Source organism: Pinus tabuliformis, chromosome Q, assembly GCF_031772625.1.
Source record: "Pinus tabuliformis cultivar Carrire ecotype Pingquan chromosome Q, CPIR1, whole genome shotgun sequence".
Taxonomy (NCBI): domain Eukaryota; kingdom Viridiplantae; phylum Streptophyta; class Pinopsida; order Pinales; family Pinaceae; genus Pinus; species Pinus tabuliformis.
Genome location: NC_142296.1, coordinates 15,829,096 through 15,848,847, shown reverse-complemented (window position 1 = coordinate 15,848,847; position 19,752 = coordinate 15,829,096). Strand labels below are relative to the sequence as shown.

General features: G+C 38.6%; 1 protein-coding gene and 2 pseudogenes across 2 annotated transcripts; 1 reads left to right on the top strand and 2 right to left on the bottom strand.

Moving 5' to 3' along the window:
• Positions 1–4,241: 4,241 nt before the first annotated feature.
• On the bottom strand, positions 4,242–4,874 carry LOC149218037 (metal tolerance protein A2 pseudogene; annotated as a pseudogene).
• Positions 4,875–6,623: 1,749 nt separating this feature from the next.
• On the bottom strand, positions 6,624–18,787 carry LOC149218035 (zinc finger CCCH domain-containing protein 17-like). Of its 2 annotated transcripts, none has more exons than XM_089383754.1 (9): positions 17,930–18,787; positions 16,712–16,813; positions 16,531–16,623; positions 16,344–16,445; positions 16,082–16,228; positions 15,753–15,872; positions 15,601–15,660; positions 15,377–15,474; positions 6,624–7,552 (listed from the first exon to the last, which is right to left on the bottom strand). In XM_089383754.1, the coding sequence occupies exons 1-9, from the start codon at positions 18,386–18,388 to the stop codon at positions 7,420–7,422; spliced, it is 1,314 nt and encodes a 437-aa protein (XP_089239880.1). In that variant the 5' UTR covers positions 18,389–18,787; the 3' UTR covers positions 6,624–7,419. The 2 variants fall into 2 exon arrangements, with proteins under 2 accessions (XP_089239880.1, XP_089239881.1); XM_089383755.1 differs by lacking the exon at positions 17,930–18,787 and adding an exon at positions 17,273–17,769.
• On the top strand, positions 10,343–12,573 carry LOC149218036 (protein WEAK CHLOROPLAST MOVEMENT UNDER BLUE LIGHT 1-like; annotated as a pseudogene).
• Positions 18,788–19,752: the final 965 nt, after the last annotated feature.

Genomic DNA, 19,752 nt, shown 5'->3' with positions numbered 1-19,752 from the left:
ATGCCAACCAGAGGACAGAGAAACTCGAAAGAGTTGAGCTACAGCAAAAGGAAGATGCTGAAGAAGATGTTGAAGTTTTGATATGTGAACCAAAAAGTGGACCATTACTTTTTGAAAGTGATGAAGAGCCAGAGGAGTTGAATCATATGAATGATTTGAAGCAGCCAGAAGACTTGATGACTAAAGCATCAAGTGAGACCAGAAGGTATGGTATTTTTCAAACTAATGATTTGTGTATGATTGTAGGTTTGGAAGAAGATAGGCAGTGTTTTAAAGTTGTCAAAGATGTGAAGGAATACCTTCCAGAAGATCGAAGTTTTGAAGTAGAATATGACAAAGAGACTGAGAAAGAATCAATGCACTACAATGGAAAAATGTTGGAAGACAACATTGAAACAGATGATGAGGAGGAGAGGCTAGCTGACAGTCTCAAGAGTTCTTTGAGTTTGAATCAGCATACTGACAGAAGAGGAGAGATTAGAGCAACATACTGAAGTGTTGCTAAAGGGAAAAGAGGTACAGAGGCCTTATATTTTTTTATTATAATGAGTGTCTTATAATTGAAGATGTTGTAGAAGCTGGAGCATATTTGGCACAGGTGGATAGCCAAATGAAAGAAGAGGGGGAAGAACATCTACTGAAGGATGTTAAGAAAGATTTAGCAGAGGAAGAAGGACCATGTGATGATGGATCAATAACAAATGAAACAATGGGAGATTGTGTAAAATTTCCAAAGTTCACTCCAAGTAAAATCATTGAGATATATATGGAATTAGACTTTCAAAGGAGAAAGTTGGAAGAGAAAAGGATGAATGTCTAGGATAGATTGCTGAAGAAGGATGACAAAGAAGTTCTCATCAATAATAATCAAGAAGAAGTTGACAGATGCAGAAAACAGAGGAAATAAATTGTTCTGAAAGACAATGTAGCAGCAACAGAAAAGGTGCAAAACAACAGTAAAGAAGAGAGTAAGGGTGAAAAGGAAGCAATCAAAACAAGTGAAGAACAAGCAAGAATGAGAGTTTACCAATCAACAAATGAAAACAATAAGTAGACAGAGGATATACTGGACAGAGAAATTGAATTGATAAGAAGGCTAATGATGAAAGTGTCTCAGAGAAAGACAACAACAAGAAAAGAGAGGAGTGACAACAAGAGGAAAACATTAGCAGACTTCGAGAGCAAGGCAAGTGGAGCATTACAACATAAAGTATGGAGACCTGGAGAACAACAACAGACAACAACAACAATAGAGAAATTGGCAAGCAAGGATAGATTAAAAAATAAAGTTTGGGATCCAGGAGGAAACAATTATCCAGACTTATGACTAGGTGGTCATAAATTTTCTTACATGGGGAGTCTGATGCAGGAGCATCCAGCTCAACATTATCATTGTATTCTAGTAGACATAGGGGGTCTTGTGTTTCAAGGAAGTTGGTTTCCTAAGTATTGGGTTATGTAATTATTTAATGTTTTGAGTGATTTTAATGAGAAAATGAATTAATTGAATATTGTGAGGCTTTATTGTAAATGTTCTCGAATATAGGAGAACATGAGAGATTTAGGATAGTTAAGTGATGAGAGGATTGAGAATTGATTGTAAATCTTAGATTAGGAGTTAGTTCATGATTTTGTGGATTTGAGAGAATCCTTAGGGATGAGAAAGAGATTTTAGGAATGAGGTTGAGGAGTTCATGGATCTAAACCAAAAATTGGTTTAGAATCCCTTGGTATAAATATAAGCCAAAAAGGCATGAACAGAGGTTAGAAATCGAGACAGAGAGAGATTAGATATTTAGTTATTGTGTGTAGCCTACGGGTAGATGATGGAACAGAGGCCATTAAATTAGAAGATCGGGCCAAGTAGACACAAAGAGTGTCATTTTGTAACTATGTATTGATTTATATATATGTACAGAGATTTAATCCTAGATTGAATAAGTGGTAGTATCGAATTGTGGAAGATGAGCAAATTATATTATTATGTATAATATATATATATGTGCAGGCAAAGTGTAGTGATTACAAAGAGGAAGACATGACAAGGAGGATTTTAACAGACTACTGAATCCATGTGAAGGATCAAAGCAGAGCCTTGGAGGGACTATCACTGAAGAAAGGCGCGGAAACAAGTCCGGGAGTAAACGTTGCAGTAAAAGAGCAAAAAGGGTGGAACCTTTGAAGAAACCCGAGAAACACATTAACACTGGAAAACAACATAAAGCCAAGTAAACCTAGTAGCGGATAATTGAAGAAATGATGCACAACAACCATCAGATCTTGGAGATTGACGGCCAAGATAGAATCGCGAGAATGGATTGATCGGGATCGCAACACAGACGTTCATGCGATATGTGACGGACCCGAAATTTATCAATTATAGCCTAGAACCCTATCGGGTCCATAAACAAAGTCGGGTCAGAGTTTCTGAGCAGAGGAGTTAAGCGCAATGGTTCAACGATTGCGATCAAGTGATTAATCGTCGACCGTCGGATCGTGAACCTGATCGACGGTCGCGATTAAATCGGTCATCGCATATCGGAGGTGTCAGGTGATCGGCGCATCAGGTAAAGGTCGGTTAAAGAGGCGGACCTGATGATCTATAGATTCGGGTTTATATCTTTTAAAGTCCGTTGTATACGTTCAAGCAGATTTTCCCTTTGTATTCCATAAAGGGTGAGGTGAGCCATTTAACGAGAAATGTAGTATTAACGACTCTGATAGTTAGAGATCGGAGTTAGAGGGGTGATAACACATATATGTAATGTGACCTGTGAAAGCTGATAGCGATTGCAATGAGGTTTAACCTCAAAACCTGTGTAGAAGCCGTACGAAAGGTAGAAAAGGATAGGTTTACATAGTTTTCCTGTGTAAATGGATTTATAAGGAAATTGCGCAGAGTGAAGGGTTTTTATGTGTTATATATATATATATATATATATATATATAATCAATGGTTTAAGAGGGGGTTATATATATATGCGGCAATGGATTCAAAAAGGGCTTAATTAAGGTTTAGATAGGATCCAAATTCTCGATAAGGAATATTTGAGGGAGGCTTCATTAAAAGGTATAATGAATGTTTAAAGTGGGGTGATTGAATTCCAATCCAAAGGAACCGTAAGCAAAGGGAGGCTTTAACCATTCATGTTTATAGATTTGACTCTGGAGAGAGTTAAATTCTTAGGACAAATTATTTATGCCTCTTTAGGCATACTGTGGGTATGTGAAGGGGTAACCCTGCATCATTTTGGTATCAGAGCTGAATTATAAATGAACCATTTGGTATAAGGCAGAACAAAGCAATTCTGTATGAAAGTTTCTTGAAATAATTCAGAACTGAGAGATGTGTATGCACGAAAGGGGATCAAATTTTAATTTGATAGTTAAGCAACCACAGTACAGCTGGGAGAATGGAGAAAAATAGTTAAGTTCTTAGAGGTAGGTAAAGCAAAATTAAGTAGAGATTACAGAGACAGAAAGAGTCTACAGCAATGTCTGGAGAATGGAGAAAGAGTCTACAGCAATGTCTGGAGAATGGAGATTCACTCGAATGTGAATGGTGAATGGAAACTACTTATGAAATCAGACAGGTATTGTTTTATTTAATTCTGATTTGAGTTGCTAACAAAGAAATAGATTGAATATTGATGGTTGTAGCTAATGAAGCATCTCAACAAAAGGAGATTAAGAAGCAGAGATGGAAGGAATTGTTAATGATTCTGAGTGGAAAAAAACTTAGCAAAGAAGGAATTGTTGTTGATAGTTAAGCTTTGCCCAGATAAAGCCAGAAGATTGGAAGAAAGGATCAGATTCTAAAATCTGATTGACAGTAGTTGAATATTGAGGATTTGTGCAATGGAGGCATAAAGGTCTGCAGAAACAAGTTTGCAGGAATGGTGAGATTCTGAAAGTAAGTGAAGGTATGCAGTTTTATCTAATGATTAGCAGATATTGAATGAATAAAGATTTTGCAGCCTCCTATTACGAAAACACTTAAATCAACCACATTTCTGTCCATCATTGCTGGATTTGATAACACAGTGATCCTCCTCTACAATCAAACATGCACAAAATATTTTGCCTAAAAAACCTGGACTGTATGAAAAACCGGGAAGGAACACTATCTATAAACATTATTTTTAAACATGATAGTAGTTGTCGACTAACACCAACAACTAATTGCCACAAGATTTTCAGAACTGTGTTATCATCGCAGAACTGTGTTATCATCGCAAAAATCATAGTTCCCAATAAAACTGAAACAGATTATAGTCAGAGTTGACAAATGCTGGCTTGATCATTATGCAAATAATCCGATCAACCTCTCGTTCAATTTGTACTCTTATATGGCTATGGCTAATCTTGTACTCCTTTTCAATATATTCTATTACCCTTTGAATAACCATATCAGCATTTGCATCTCACTGAATTTTTACATGGCATGCAAGTATTTCCTTATCAATATACTCTATTAGCCTTTGAAGAACCATATCAGCATTTGCATCTGACTGAATTTTTACATGGCATGCAAGTATTTCCCGACTGTAATGACCCAAATGTGCAGGTCATGCACAGTTAAGACACCAGAATTGCACACAATCCTTATTCAAACATTGTAGCATCAATCTCACGAGCTGCACTCGCCATCAAAACTTATAGAATATGCTTCAACATCTTTAACTTCTAGAATATTCTTCAACATCTTTATAGTGATCCCCAGTACAAGTACCTAGAAAAGCCATGTACATATCTAATCAATTATCAATTATTTTCCAGCCGGGCTTTACCCAAATGACTAATCTTCCAATAATGACCCCAATGTTCTGAACCAAATCTCCGAGCACATAAATATATGCCCCCTGCAAATTTATATTTAAACGTCAATGATTGTCTTTCAGCACCTTTGTTTTTGCCTCCAAGTCATGATCTAACTTGAATCTAAAATTCTACAAATGCCTGCCTTCAGCATCTTTCAATCCACAGTCAAGGTTCTCCCCACCATAGTGGAATGATCAAAATGTTCAGCCCTTTCTACCTCTGAAAGCAAATGCTTCTTCAGTTCCGTTTTGTCTTGACCCGCAGCAGTGCATATCCTGAGATCTTCATGCTTATGGCCATGGTCATGACTGTATTCAGTATTGCCCCTATGTTCTGGTAATGTCTCTGCTAAATCTCTTGTCAATGACCTTTTCCCTTACCATGCCGTGCCCTTCGCCGTGACTGTAGACCATCGACTGCACCCTTATTGTGAAGTATCGTATCAATAGCTTCAAAGACGAGAATTCCAGTGAAAAACCAAATAAATTAAATGGACAATAGTGCACCTAAAATCTCAAGTCGAAAAAACCCATGTCTAACGAGGTGTTGCTTCCCACCCTGATGCACATATTGCAAAAAAGAAATTGCAAACCAGCCTACTTACAATTTAGCTTAAATATCAATCGTGATTCGACAAACCAATTAAAAACGGTCATATCAACACCAACAAAATTGCACCAAATAATCATTTAGAAAAGACTAAAGATCTAACTCTTGAACAACACCTCTTTCAAGAATTCGGTGAAGAAGGCACGAGATCATCATTTGCGATTTGGAAAGAGGAAAACAATGAACCAGGGCATCATCTATAGATTTGGCAAGAGGAAAACATTGAACCAGGGCATCATCCATAGATTTGGCAAGAGGAAATCATTGAACAAGGACATCATCTATAAAGCACTAAAGATCCAACTCTTCAACAAGACATATAAAGCACTAAAGATCCAACACTTGAGCAACACATATAAAGCACTAAAAATCCAACTCTTGAACAACATGAATCTGGTAAAGAAGGCAACACTAAAGATCCAACTCTTGAACAACACACATAAAGCACTAAAGATCCAACTCTTGAGCAACACATATAAAGCACTAAAGATCCAACTCATGAACAACACAAATCTGGTAAAGAAGGCAGGAGATCATCATTTGCAACTCTTGAGCAACACATATAAAGCACTAAATATCCAACTCTTGAACAACACAAATCTGGTAAACAAGGCAGGAGATCATCATTTGCAATTTGGCAAGAGGAACAATTAAAACAGATCATCTCAGCACCAAAAAAAATCTCCGTGGACTAAATATCTAATTCTTTGAAGAATTTGGTAAAAGAGAGGAAGGAACAGTAATCTTTTTCCAAATCAACAACCTCGAACCAGAATTTGGTAAAGGAGAGGAACGAACAACAATCTTTTTCCAATTCAGCAGCCTCAACCCATAGTAACTTTTTAGAAATTAAACAACCACAACGCATTTGGTAATTTGGTAAAGGAAAGCATGTAACAGTAATCTCTTTACAAATCAGCAATATCCACCCATGATTAGTAAGCTTTTTGCAAATCAACGACCTCTATCCCTAGTAACTGGTACTTTATGTGACATTTACCTAGACAAACAGAGACTCTTGGGCTAGTCAAACCGAGAATCAAAACATGAAAGCAAAACAATAATCAATGTACACACTTTTAAAGAGCTTATGAGCCTTCTTCTTGCTGTTTTAAGTAATCAGGAACTGAAACGATGCCCAGAGAAATTTACCATGTGAGACAGCAATTTACCCTAGAAACCCAATAACCCAATTTGAGAAAACCACCTTGAAATGGCGATGCTGAGTATTATTATCAGTGTTTTATCAATTTATAAAACATCAGAATATCATGGCTGTCCAGATCATTAACAGTTAGATCTTACAGGGAAAATCAGTCTCATTGCTAATCTCTGCCAAAGAACCCCAATCTCATTTTTCTGCCTGCATTTAATAGACAGTCTCAAGTGTTTTACTGATGATGGTAAGAAGGTTAGGCATTGCCGACTCTTCAGATCCATTCAGCTGTCCTTTGCTATTTTGTCTTCTTCAAGCGAGTGGGGTTTCCACAATTTTGTAATTGGCGAGCATGAACAAGGGTCATTTTGACATGAATGGGTGACCATAGTAGCTTTCCAACTCGAAGCCACTGCTAAGTATGTGGCCAGAGCATGGGTCACTTTTACACCAAGGGGTGACCATAATAGTTTGCAATTTGAGGCCATGGCTGAGTATGTGGCCAGCATGAGCATGGGTCACTTTACATGGAGTGACCATAGTAGCTTTGCAGCTTGAGACTGATGCTTACAACAAAAGCTTCACAATAGCATTTGTATGCTGAGTATGTGGCCAGAGCATGGGTCACTTTTACCCCAAGGGGTGACCATAATAGTTTGCAATTTGAGGCCATGGCTGAGTATGTGGCCACCATGAGCATGGGTCACTTTACATGGAGTGACCATAGTAGCTCTGCAACTTGAGACACTGATGCTTACAACAAAAGCTTCACAATAGCATTTGAACTTTGAGGTCGCTGATTACAACATGAGCTTATAGGCCATCTCAGCCTCTCAAGGTGTCTGGGTAGCCAATTTCCATACTTTAAGTTCTCCCATTCCATCACCAGTGAAAAATATTCCATCGGGTCCAATCTCAAATGCTCGCACTTCATTTCTTGAAAATGCTCTACCTCGTTCATGAAACCTGAGACATAACATATAAAAGTCATTATAACCCCGAAAAAATAGCCAATAGAACATTTGGGCAAAACATGAATGATGGTCTCTACATCAATTAGAAAACTAACATTGTAAATCCAATGCTTGCACGCAATATTTTGTAAATCCAATGAGTACATGCAGGATTTTGTAAATCGAGTTAGTGCCTGAAATATTTTTGAAACCAGAAGAAAATGACCCTCAAACAGCTCAAACAGCCCAAACGCATTTCAAAATCCAACCTGCTGCCATTCTCATAAAAAAACAAATAAACCAGATATACCTGCTACCAATTTTAGAAAAAACAAATAATATGAAATCACCATCGGTGCCTGTAACAGTGTAATGTTCTCTTCTAATTAAAATTGCCCAAGGGAAGATGAAGTAGCCTATCCAACCCAGTAGGCTATAGTCATTTGTAAAGGGGGAAACCCATTATTTGATGTTATTTTGGTACCATTGGATAATTTGAAATAGTTGGAGGAAAACCTGTGGTTGAAGCCAACTTTGGGGCAAAATGAAGGAAAACTTGTTAGCCCCAACCCAGTCGGCTATAGTCATTTGTAAAGGGGGAACCCATTATTTGATGTTATTTTGGTGACAATGGATAATTGAAGAAAATTTGTGTTTGAAACCAACTTTGGGGCAAAATGGAGGGAAACGTGTTAGGCCCTCAAATAAATTAGGAGGGAAGGGAAAACGCCAAAGAGAATCTACAAAAACGACAGAGAATAATCATTTTACTCATCATGGATTGTGGATCTTTCTAAATTTTTAATTGATGCTCTTGGAGGGTTTAAGACCCCTTTTTCTCTGATTGGTTTTTAAGACCCCTATTATGTATAACAAGGGTTTCTGAGACAGTATCTGAGGTAGTGATTTATCTTCAACACATTTTCTATGGCATCGTGGGCTTAAAAGGCAGAGTACTATGGCAGCGTGGGCTTTTGAGGCTTTGTTCTGGGCAGTGTGGGTCTTTGAGGCCACTCTTTCTGGGAAATCTCGTGTTCTAGATAGGATAACATCTAGAGCCATTCACTGACAAAGCAGCCTGCCCTTAAGATACTTTTGTGGCAGCTTGGAGCTTATAAGGCCAAATTCTGTGACAACAAATATTCTGAGGTGATGTCTGGGCAACAAAACCCTACCTGAGGCAGCAGCCATCTTGGAGGTATCTTTTAGGTGGCAGCGAGGCACTAACAGGGCAGTGAAACCCTACCTGAGGACATGACCATCCTGGAGGTTTTTTTTTTTGGCAGCAAGGCCTTAACTGGGCAACGAATTTCCCAAAGGGATATTACAATATCTCTATGGCATTGTAGTGGCAGCGGATCATTTCTCCAGCCTTGATTGTGGCAGAAAAAACCATCTGGTTGGATCTCGTAGGCTGAAAGGGATATTACAATATCTCTATGGCATTGTAGTGGCAGCGGATCATTTCTCCAGCGTTGATTGTGGCAGAAAAAACCATCTGGTTGGATCTCGTAGGCTGGGATTGGTGGCGGCGAGAGGTTGCTAGCAACCTAGTAATTAAATTGTGGTGGCAGCAGGCAGCGAGACAACACAATTGAGCAACAAAGAAGTGAGGATATTTCGGGCAGCCAACAAGACCATAGATGGCAGGTCAGAACAACAGTATAGGGACAACAAGGTGTCAGGACTGCTAGCACAATTAGTATTAGATTGTGAATTTAAACTACAGTGTATTTGGATGGATCATGTACTTGTAACCTACTGTTGGGTTTGCTTACTTGTATAAGTTGTTGGTGTCATCAAATACTTGTCTACACTATGTATTTAATAATATCTCTATTTACAAAAGTTGTAGGAATACAAAACATGGCATGTGCTCTTTTCAACCCTACGGGTAAATTCCCCCAAGGGACATTAGAGTGGTATCAAAATTGGCTCTCCGGGGAGCCTTCTATATAAGATCGTAGCCCAATCCAATCTCAACCAAAACAGTTGCAAAACATTCCAGAGGGTGTTTTGGTAGACCACCCAATCCATCTTCATAATGGGTTATATTAGATGTTTGAAAGATCTTGCATTCAAGACACGAGTCATGTTAAAACGTTGCCAAATGAGTTTAAGCAAAGGTTTGAGGAGTTTCATGTAGAAGATGTGAGCAATGAAGAACTCAAGCAGACATCTAGGAGTCCCAACGAACGAAGGAGTAGAAGGAGCAGATTTTGTAGTTGGTCTCCCTGATAAAAAAAATTAGATTTAAAACATACTTAAGCAAACTAGAGACATCCAATATCTATGGAATCGTCAAAGGTTAATTCTCAAGCTGGAGATGAAAGCCAAGGCCAAATTCATGGAGAAGGAACGAATTCCAAATGGGAAAAGGTTAAAGTTGTCTGAAGAACAGACACTGTTTATTGGTGGATATCAGTGGCGGTTCTGTAACGTCTAAGCAACAACTCCAACCTATAACATCACCTGAAAATAAATCGGCGATGGAAGAAGAACTCAAAATCAAAGAAAGTTTAAGCCCAAGGAAAACTGATAATCAAATGATATTGGAGGTCTTGCTTCTTCAATTGAACACAAAATATCTTTGAGAGAAACGGGTATGGAAGGGGTTGAGACCATTGTACCTCCTTCTTTACCTTCTCAAAAAAGCAACATAAATGAAGCGGATGTCGGGTTTCCATTAGTGCCTTATGTGTCTTCATCATCAGAAGGAAATACTTTGGAAGTATTATAAACAAGCTCTACATTGCCATCAGATAAAACCAAAGGGTTTGAAAATGTGTATTTGAAGGAGGTAATGAACAATGGATCTCAACATATGGATATTGATCCTGGCTCCATCCCCAATTCATCTAATGTAGTTGAAACTATCAACCATGATATTACAGATATGGGTGCCACTGGACAACTTAAAATTGAAGAGATTGTTATTGAGGTAGGAAATTCTCAAATGGGCAGTTTTAAGCCATTCACATCACTGAATGAAAGAAAGAATGGTGGAGTAGATAACGTTGAGATGGTTACTGCTCAACCCAGTGTTTCTCAAACAGAGAGAGTCACTGAATGAAAGAAAGAATGGTGGAGTAGATAATGTTGCGCTGGTTACTGCTCAATCCAGTGTTTCTCAAACAGAGAGAGTAACTGTGTTGCGTGAAAAAGAAAAAAATGGTCCTCCTTGGCATGATCATGCAGAAGAGAATGTGATCATAAACAGGGTTGAAATAGACACTGCAACATCATTTGAATAAGTCAAACAGGCAACTACAACGTTTGGAGGAATAGCAGATTGGAAAACACAAAGAATTTTGAACATGAAGAAACATCATTTTGTGGAGGCTGAGCTTCATAGGCTACAAAAAGAGCACCTTTAGTTAAAGAAACAACTTAGTGCAGAGGAAGATGTGAAAGCGCAGGTTCTGAAGGAACTGGACAACTCAAAGAAGCTCATAGATGACTTTATATTAATGTTGAAGAGAGCAAAAACTGCAAAACAACAAGCAACACAAGACTCTGAACTTGCAAGGATGAAAGTTGAGGAGATGGAGAAAGGTGCGACAGATGAAGAGAGTGTTGCTTGGAAGAAACAACTAGAAGTTGAAAAAGGGAGGCATGTAGTAGCTGTTGCGGAATTACAAGCTAAGAAGAATGAATTGGAAAACATGAAATAATAATACTTGCATTTGATGAAGGCCAGAGACATTGCGATCAAAAAAGTTGAGGCGACCTTATACGCATCTAAAGAAACAGAGAAAATGGTTGATGACCTCACCCTAGAGTTGATTGCAACAAAGGACTCTTTGTATATGGCTAATGATACACACCAAGAGGCAAAGGAATATCGATTGGTTGCTTCAATGGCGAAGGAGCGAGAGGCTGAGGAGAGGGATAAGGAGAAGAATATTCCAAATGAGGAGCTTGAGTGGCTGCAACAACACCTTTCTTTTGCGAAAATCCTGAATCAAAGCCTCGAACTGCAGTCTTTGTTGCTGAGCTTAAAAGTGGAACTTGCTTCTGATGAGGAAGGTGAATCAAAATTAGCTGAGACTCGGTTGAAGTTGAAGAAAGCCTTTCACAAGCAACGGATGACTTAGAACAAGCCAAAATAGTAGAGGGAAAACCAGTTGCATCTCTGCAGCTCTGGATCCAATTGAAGCAGAACTAGAGGAGGTGAAGGTGAGTCTAAAAAAGCCACAAAAGATGTAACTCAATTAACAATTTTTGTTGAATCTCTAAGAGAAGCATTGGAAACAGTACGACAAAGGGAGGGGATTGCATCTGTAACTGTTGTAGCTTTGGAAGCTAATTGAAGAATGTAAATGAGGAACCATAATCTGTGCAAGTTGGAGAAAGGCAGACCAAGGAAACCATGGCAGAACTTCCAAAGGCTTTACAACATGTTTCTGTTAAGGCAGAGGGAGCCAAGATTGCAGCTAAAACAGCTAGAAAGAATATGCACAAATGTAGGGAGGAAACAGAACAAGCTAAGGTTGTTGTAGGCACTGCTAAGAGTAGGTTGCAAGCAACTATAGATATCTAGAGGGGACAAAAGCTGCTTGGGCTTCAAAAACAATAGCCCTTAAAGCAATCAAAGCTTTAAATGAAAGCAAGTCAGCAGGAGGGTCTTCTGAGTTAAAGTATCCATCCAAAGTGACACTTACTTTAGAAGAGTACTATGCCTTAAGCAAAAAGGCACATGAAGCTGAGGAACTTGCTAACTGCCAAGTGGCAGTTGCCGTGGCCCAAGTAGATTTTGCAAAGGAAAATCAAGGGAAGGTTATGAAGAACTTGGAGGATGCATACAAAGAAATAAATGCAAGGAAGGATGCATTTCAAGATGCCTTAAAAAGGGAAATTGAAGCGAAGGTAGGAAAATTCGCTGTTAAGGATGGGGTTAGAAAATGGAGAGCAGAACATGAGCATCGCGGGAAAATAGGACAAGCAGTAACTTGTGAACATTTCTTTGCTGCTATGTGTGATGCCAATAATGCAGATCCTTCAAATTTCTTGTTATGGTATTCACAAGCATGAACCCCTTTTCTAAAAGTGCAATCATCCTACAAACCTGAAGGAAATACTTATACACTTAAGTTCAGGCAAGAAATTCCTCCTACTCCAGGTCAATCAGTGAAAGAACCAATGTTTATACCTGTGGCTGTTGGGTTGTTGGATTCCAACGGAAAGGATCTGCCTCTTTCATCAGTCTATAATGGAGAATCTCTGCAGTCCTTTACTAGTGAAGGTCATTCCGTTTCAACAATAATCCTCCGTATTGAAAAGGAGGAAGAAGAGTTTGTCTTTGTTGACATTCCTAAAAGGCTAATTCCCTCTCTACTACACAATTATAGTGCTCCTGTTCATCTTGTTTCAGATAACACTGACGATGATTTGCTCAATAGTGTGAGGAGTAGGGGTCATGGCATTATTCCATGTACACGGAGGTAGAAATGGAAGCACAATAGGGAGAAAGAACATAATGAGAAGAAAATTTCAATTGCAGGGATATGGGAGTGGATAAGAGATTGTGATTTTCCAGTGCTAAAGCAAGTCACCTTCCAGACAGGGATTTTGATGACAATGATGATAATGATGATATTGATGCTATTGATTCTAATTGGAAAAAGGCAAGTGATGGAAGTGTATCTAAAAGATATGGCAGATATTCTATCAGTGCCAGAGAAAAGGTGCGATGAGAATGACCTCTTTGAATTGCAAGACAAAAATCCTCGGACATCTAGAGAACTGCTGAAAGGAGAGAAAGCTTTGACTATGGCAAGGGAGAAGAAAAATGACAGGCTATTGTATTTGTTGGGAAGCAAAGGAATGAAACATGCACTAAGTTGAAGCCTTCAGAGTTTGACAATGAAGCAAGGATAGTACAGCAAACATATGTTGGAGCATTCTTTAGGCATAATTGGGATCATAGTATTGATGTGTCGACTCTACAATTGCTTCAGGACAAGCAATGTTGGGAAGGGGGGGACTGTAATGTCCTATTCTAATTAAACTTTCCCAAGGGAGGATGAAGTAGCCTATTCAACCCCATAGGCTATAGCCATTTGGAAAGGGGAGAATCCATTGTTTGATGTTACTAGGGTAACATTGGATAATTTGGGGTGAGCGGAGGAAAACTTGTGGTTAAAGCAAAATCTGAGGCAAAATGGAGGGAAACTAGTTAGCCCCTCAAATTAAAATGCGAAGGGAAGAACCCAAAGGGAATCTATAAAAAAGAGAGAGGAGAATCATTTTACTCATCATGGATTATAGATCTTTCTGATTTTTGAGCTGAGGCTGTTAGAGGTTTTAAGACCCCCTTTTCTTTGATTGGTTTAGGTGGTGAGAGATTCCTCCCTAGCGAATCCATCTCTCTTTACACTATTTAGCATAACTTTTGAGGCAACATTCATCTATTCTGTTTTAATAAGGACTTTTGAGATACTATCTGAAGCAACGATTTACCTTCAAGGCATTTTCTGTGGCAGCGTGGGCTAAGAAGGCAGAGCTTTTTGGCAACGTAGATGTTTGAGGCTTTGTTTTGGGCAGCAAGGGTCTCTGAGGCCATTCTTGCTGGGAAACCTCTTGTTCTGGACAAAAAAATATTCCCGAGCCATAACTGAGGCAGCGACCTACGTTTAAGACACTTTTTGTTGCAACATGGAGCTTATAAGGCCAAATTTTGTGACATCAAATATTCTGAGGTAATGTCTAGGCAATGAAACCCTACCTAAGGACGCAGCCATCTTGGAGGTATCTTTTTTGTGGCAGTGAGGCACTAATAGGGCAGTGAAACCCTGCCTGAGGCAGTGGCCATCTTGGAGGTGTATTTTCTGTGGCAGCGAGGCCCTAATTGGGTAGAAAAATAATAAATTCCCTAGGGGATATTACATTATCTCTGGGGCACCGTAGTGGCAGCGGATCATTTCTCCAGCCTTGATTGTGGCAGCAAATACCATTTGGACGCATCTCCTAGACCTGGATTGGTTGCAGCGAGAGGTTACTGGTAGGTTGGTAATTGAATTGATGGTGGTAGCAGGCAATGAGACAACACAATTGAGGCAGCAAAGAAGTGAAGGTCAAAACAGTAGTATAGGTACAGCAGGGACTGCTAGCACAACTAGTATTAGATTGTGAATTTAAACTACAGCATGCTTCGATGGATCAGGTACCTGTAACCTATGGTTGGGTTGGCTTATTTGTATAAGTTGTTGGTGTAATCAAATACTTGTCTACATTGTTTGTGCATTTAATATTATCCTATAGCAAAAGTTGAAGGAATATTGTGATACTAGCTAGAATACAAAAAATTCATGTGCCCTTTTCAATCCTAAAGGTAAACTCCCCTAAAGGACATTAGGGTGCCAAAGCATGCATGTGGCATTTGAGTACAATTGTAGCAAAGATATGATACAAAGTTTTATTTAAACTATACATGGCTGCAAATCGTGAAGAGAATAAAATAGGAAAGTGTAGTATCAAAGTAGGAAGGTTCTGTGGGACCATGCAATATCAGAAAATGAAGGATTAGCAAGATAATGCAGCATCAAAGTAAAGATGTTTGGCCAGACGGTACAATATTGTAACATTGTTGTGTTATGTACATTCAATACATTTTGACTTAAAGACTTTTGAATTACCCAGAATGAAGAGATTATGAGCTTTTCATTGTTTTCGGTGACTAGGAATTTGCATCTATGAAAGATTCAAATAAGATTTTGAACTATGCAAAAGATGATCCAAACCAAGAGCATGTACTAGGAATTTGCATCTATGAAAGATTCAAATAATATTTTGAACTATGCAAAAGATGATCCAAATGAAGAGTATGTATACTTACGATGGCAAGTCATAAATGCGCACAGTGTTATCATTGCAAGAACAAAGCAAAATAGGTTTGGCTTGTTCATCCTTCATTATGCACAGTGCAAGAACACCCTGTTGAAAGAAAAACCAAGAGAAATGAATTCACTTAAGTATGAAAAAAACCATAAACCTTGCATTATGTAGTGAGTGAATAGGACATAAACAATAAATGAGGCACTAAAGATATAGAAAACATACATGTTTTTCAATATGAGTGTAAATCTCTTCAAGGGCCACAGATGATGTAGTATCCCAAACCTGCAGTTATTGAGGTAAAAACACTCCAATGAGCTTTGTACACTTTTATTTCCAGAAAGATATGATGATATATATCAAAAAACATTCTTCACCTTCACCGTGCCATCTAAAGAGCATGACAAGAGAAATTGCTCCCAGCAAAGAAGAGACGTTACAACTGATGTGTGATCTCCCAAGGTTTGGATACATCGAAAAGTTTCCAGATCCCATACCTGTGAATTTTTCTATACAATGTCAAATATAAAATCATTTGAAATCTGAGATACACTTCATTTTCTGGAATCGTGAGTGCATGGAAAACATACAAAGTTTGCAAGGAGTTCAATATTTATTTATTTCTAAACTAAGCCACTTAAGGAAAAAAAAAAATATCCTGTTTTCTAAAGAAATAAAAGTATTTGCATAAATCAAATAAGCTTACTCTTATTGTGTGGTCCATAGAAGCAGAGTAAAGTTTGTCTTTCACTGAGACTAATGAGACAACAGGCAACATATGGCCTGTGAGGGAAGTTACAGGGTCAAATGTATTGGCTGCAGGATTAAACTTCCACGCTAGAATGGTGCCATCCTGTGGCATGGAGAGTAAGAAAACAAATCAGCAGATCTATATAATTTAATAAAATCATTACCTATATTTGGCTTGATAGAGCGAAACTCATGGCAAGCGATTAGAGGAGACTTACATGTGTTCCAGCGAAAATCATTTGATTAGCGATTGCCAGGGCATGCACTTGTCCCTTAGGGCCGTCTAATAACAGCTCTGTCAAGTTGGCAGTGTTCAAAGCCTGCAAAATAGATCCACTATGTTAACTTAAGGAATTCATTCTGTTTAAATCAATTATGAGGCTAAGGCTAAGCGTGTTAAATTACCTTGACAGCATTACGAAGGCCGACAAAAAGCCATGGGCCTTCACCGAGAAGGCATCCAACTTCGCTGTCGCCTCCTAAGGGGATATTTGTACCCTGTTTAAGAAAAAAGATGGTAAGTTTTTCATAAATATATTAGAAGAGAGGAGAGGAGTTTTTGAGTGTGTGTGAAAGATTAAAGTACCTGTCCTGTATGGCAGTCCCAGGCTATCAGCTTATTATCTTGACCAGCAGAATGGAGTTTGGCAGAGCCTGAATGTGAAAGAAAAGCAATTCCTCGAATAGGCTGCAGATAAGAGTTAATTTATCAGACAAAACAAAGATACCAAAGGAAAACCTAAATTGTCACCTAACCTTACCAAACAAAGAAACTAAGAAACAGAGCACATAATAAAGAAACAATCTGATCAAGTGAATACGCAGACGAAGCAAGTATCTAAATCAAGGATATCCAAAGCAAAAAGGAAAGCAAGAAACAACCAACCAAGAGTATACAAAGCAAATAAGGAAATATCTGTTCTAATTTCTTCCAGGGTAGAGGTATATCTGTTTTAATAAAACACCCTGTAGGGTGGAACTTGGAAGTAAGTTTTGTTGTGCCCTTTCCCTGCTCTTTAAACTGATTAAAACATGGTTTTAAGGGTGAGAAGTTGTCGACACAGGTTTAACAAACGATGAGGCAATTGTGGTTCGAGTGACTTTTATGTTGTCTAATTTTGTGAATTCTGAAAGCAGTTTTTTTCACCATGTGTCCGTGTGGTCGCTGGTTCGAAAGTAGGGCTTCTAGCAAAAGGTAAATGGTGACCGATGCCATGATTAGTGAGCTTTTTGCTACCACACCATGGTAGATTTTGCGTGTCAGAGCACAGCATGTGATACCGTATGTCACTGTGTTCGCCAGTTTGAACCGCTAGCATCTTAACCTTTAGAGCTTCGTCGACTTAAATAGAAAGCGAACAATGAGTTTCCGCATTTCAATGTCGCCCGGTGGCCCACAAATGGTACTGCCGATCTCTTCCTCTGCCGGAAAGGAAAGTTTAATCTCTACAGACTGCCAAAAACTTTAATTTCTACAGGCATTGGCAATTCTGGACACCCTATATCCCTCTTGCCGAACCATTACAGGGTTCGGTTTCAGAAGAAGGAGTAGTTCCATTGGTTCCATTATGACGTCTGTATCTCTCCCTACGTCTCTGCTCTTTGTTATTTTACGATTTGGCTTTAAATGGGTTAGGTTACATTTTGTGGAGGCCTTCCTACAGGATCATTCATATCGCAATTCGCAGGGAAAAGTGGCTACTATGAAATTTATTTATCATAGACTCAAATTTGCTTAAAATTATTTATAACCAAACCAAGATTATACAAAGCAAATAAGCAAATTAGAACAACCTAAACATACCTTGTTATCATGGCCAATCAGCTTAGTCATGAAAGTGACATTGGAACCTTCAATAACATGGGAGTGCAGATATTTGCAGTCGTCGCTTGCGTACTTGCAATTTCCTGCAAGCCAATAACTGCATGCTTTATCCTTTTTCATGAAAGTGACATTGGAACCTTCAATAACATGGGAGTGCAGATATTTGCAGTCGTCGCTTGCGTACTTGCAATTTCCTGCAAGCCAATAACGGCATGCTTTATCCTTTTTCTGAATCTGTCCTCTCCTGCACCTGCTATTATTCCTTTTGTCCATGTTTTCTTCATATCTCTTTGGAGCTACAACCCTTTTGGAGTTGTGGCTGCTTTTCTTACTTCCTCTTGCTGGTTCTGGTTCCATGTCGATATCCATGGCTACGGATTCGGATTTTTCTGAGATGATATCCATGTCGATCTCCATCGCTACGGGTTTGATTTCCATGGCTCTGCCAGTGAGGAAAAAAAAGAAGATGAAACAAACAAATTACGTGCTCTGCTCTGCTTACTTGAACCGCCAAATTATTTAGCTCATTCAATTCCCCACAGCCCTCCATCAAATTCAAATTTATAACCTTCAATTCCTCCATCGTTCAGTTCCTCGAACTAGTACCTTTCGACCACTTCAACTAAAAGTTTTAGTTACACAGGTACTTCGTTTTTCTTACACTCCCATCCCAATCCCATTTAAGTAGCATATGCAACCAGTTCACTCTCTGTTGTTCTCTGTTGTTCCACTTCGTGTTCCTGTTCTTTCCACCAGTTCGTTCCTTCGTGTTTCACTGCATGCTACATGCTACATCCTTCCAGTTCCTTCCTTCGTGTTTCACTGCATGCTACATGCTACATCTTCTTGTTGTAATGTTTGACAGTAAGCAACACACTAACACTTGTAATAGATTTAAAGAGGGAGACTCAACTAAAATATTCATTACAATTAATTAATTAAGATAAATGAGATAGGTTTAAAATGTTTTTATTTTTCAATTTTTCTAATTTCTATTTCACAATTAAGATAAAATAGGTTTAAAAAATTTTATTTTTCATTTTTCTAATTTGGAAAATTAAGATAAGATAAATTTAAAAAGTTTTTATTTTTCAATTTCTAATTTGAGAGGAAGAACTTACTACCCTTTTTGGTCTTTGTCCTCCTCTTTTTCCGATCCGATGCAAGTGCCTCCTCGCGGTGATTGTAAAATTGGGAAATCTGTGAATCAAATCTCCAATCCATCTTCTCCTTCTTCTTCTCCTTCAATGGAGGAAATTCCATAATGGCTCATGAAGCCTACAATGAAGACTCGCTTCTCCATTCCACAAGATGATGTCACCGTTCACAACTCTGGTCACAAAGCTAATCTGGATTTTGGTTGTCCTCTATCATCTACATATCCTCACTCTTTGTACCATGACCCGCCTTATCAATATGCTTTACAGTACTTAGGTAGAGGCGAAACAAGGTGAAGATGCTTCCAATATTTCCTCTTTGTTTCATAATATTCCATGTCAAAACAATAAGTTTCCATTCTTGAATGATTCTCAATATGCTAATCTCGGTGGAAAATCCAATAAAATCAACCCGCAGCCTTGGGCAGTGATCATTCCAATGATGATAACTCTATTTCCGTATGCCGTGACGAATGCCCAAGCACATCATATGATCTTTCGGTTTCTCATGAAAATTTTAGTTTAGATCTAGAATATGGTTCGGTCAAAGGAGATGTTCATATCGAAACTTCCTCTTCACGTCACTATCCCTTGTGTCCTACCATTTGCAACACATCTGCTTGTGACAACGATACTCCACGCTCT

Bases quoted from the DNA above. Each gene is read 5' to 3' on its own strand.
- LOC149218035 (XM_089383754.1), bottom strand. From the start codon at position 18,388: ATGGAAATCAAACCCGTAGCGATGGAGATCGACATGGATATCATCTCA. The intron at 16,446-16,530 runs GTAATTTAACAC...TCTATTTTGCAG, and splicing joins GCCTTCGTAATGCTGTCAAG to GCTTTGAACACTGCCAACTT. The intron at 15,873-16,081 runs GTAAGCTTATTT...AAAAATTCACAG, and splicing joins CTATGGACCACACAATAAGA to GTATGGGATCTGGAAACTTT.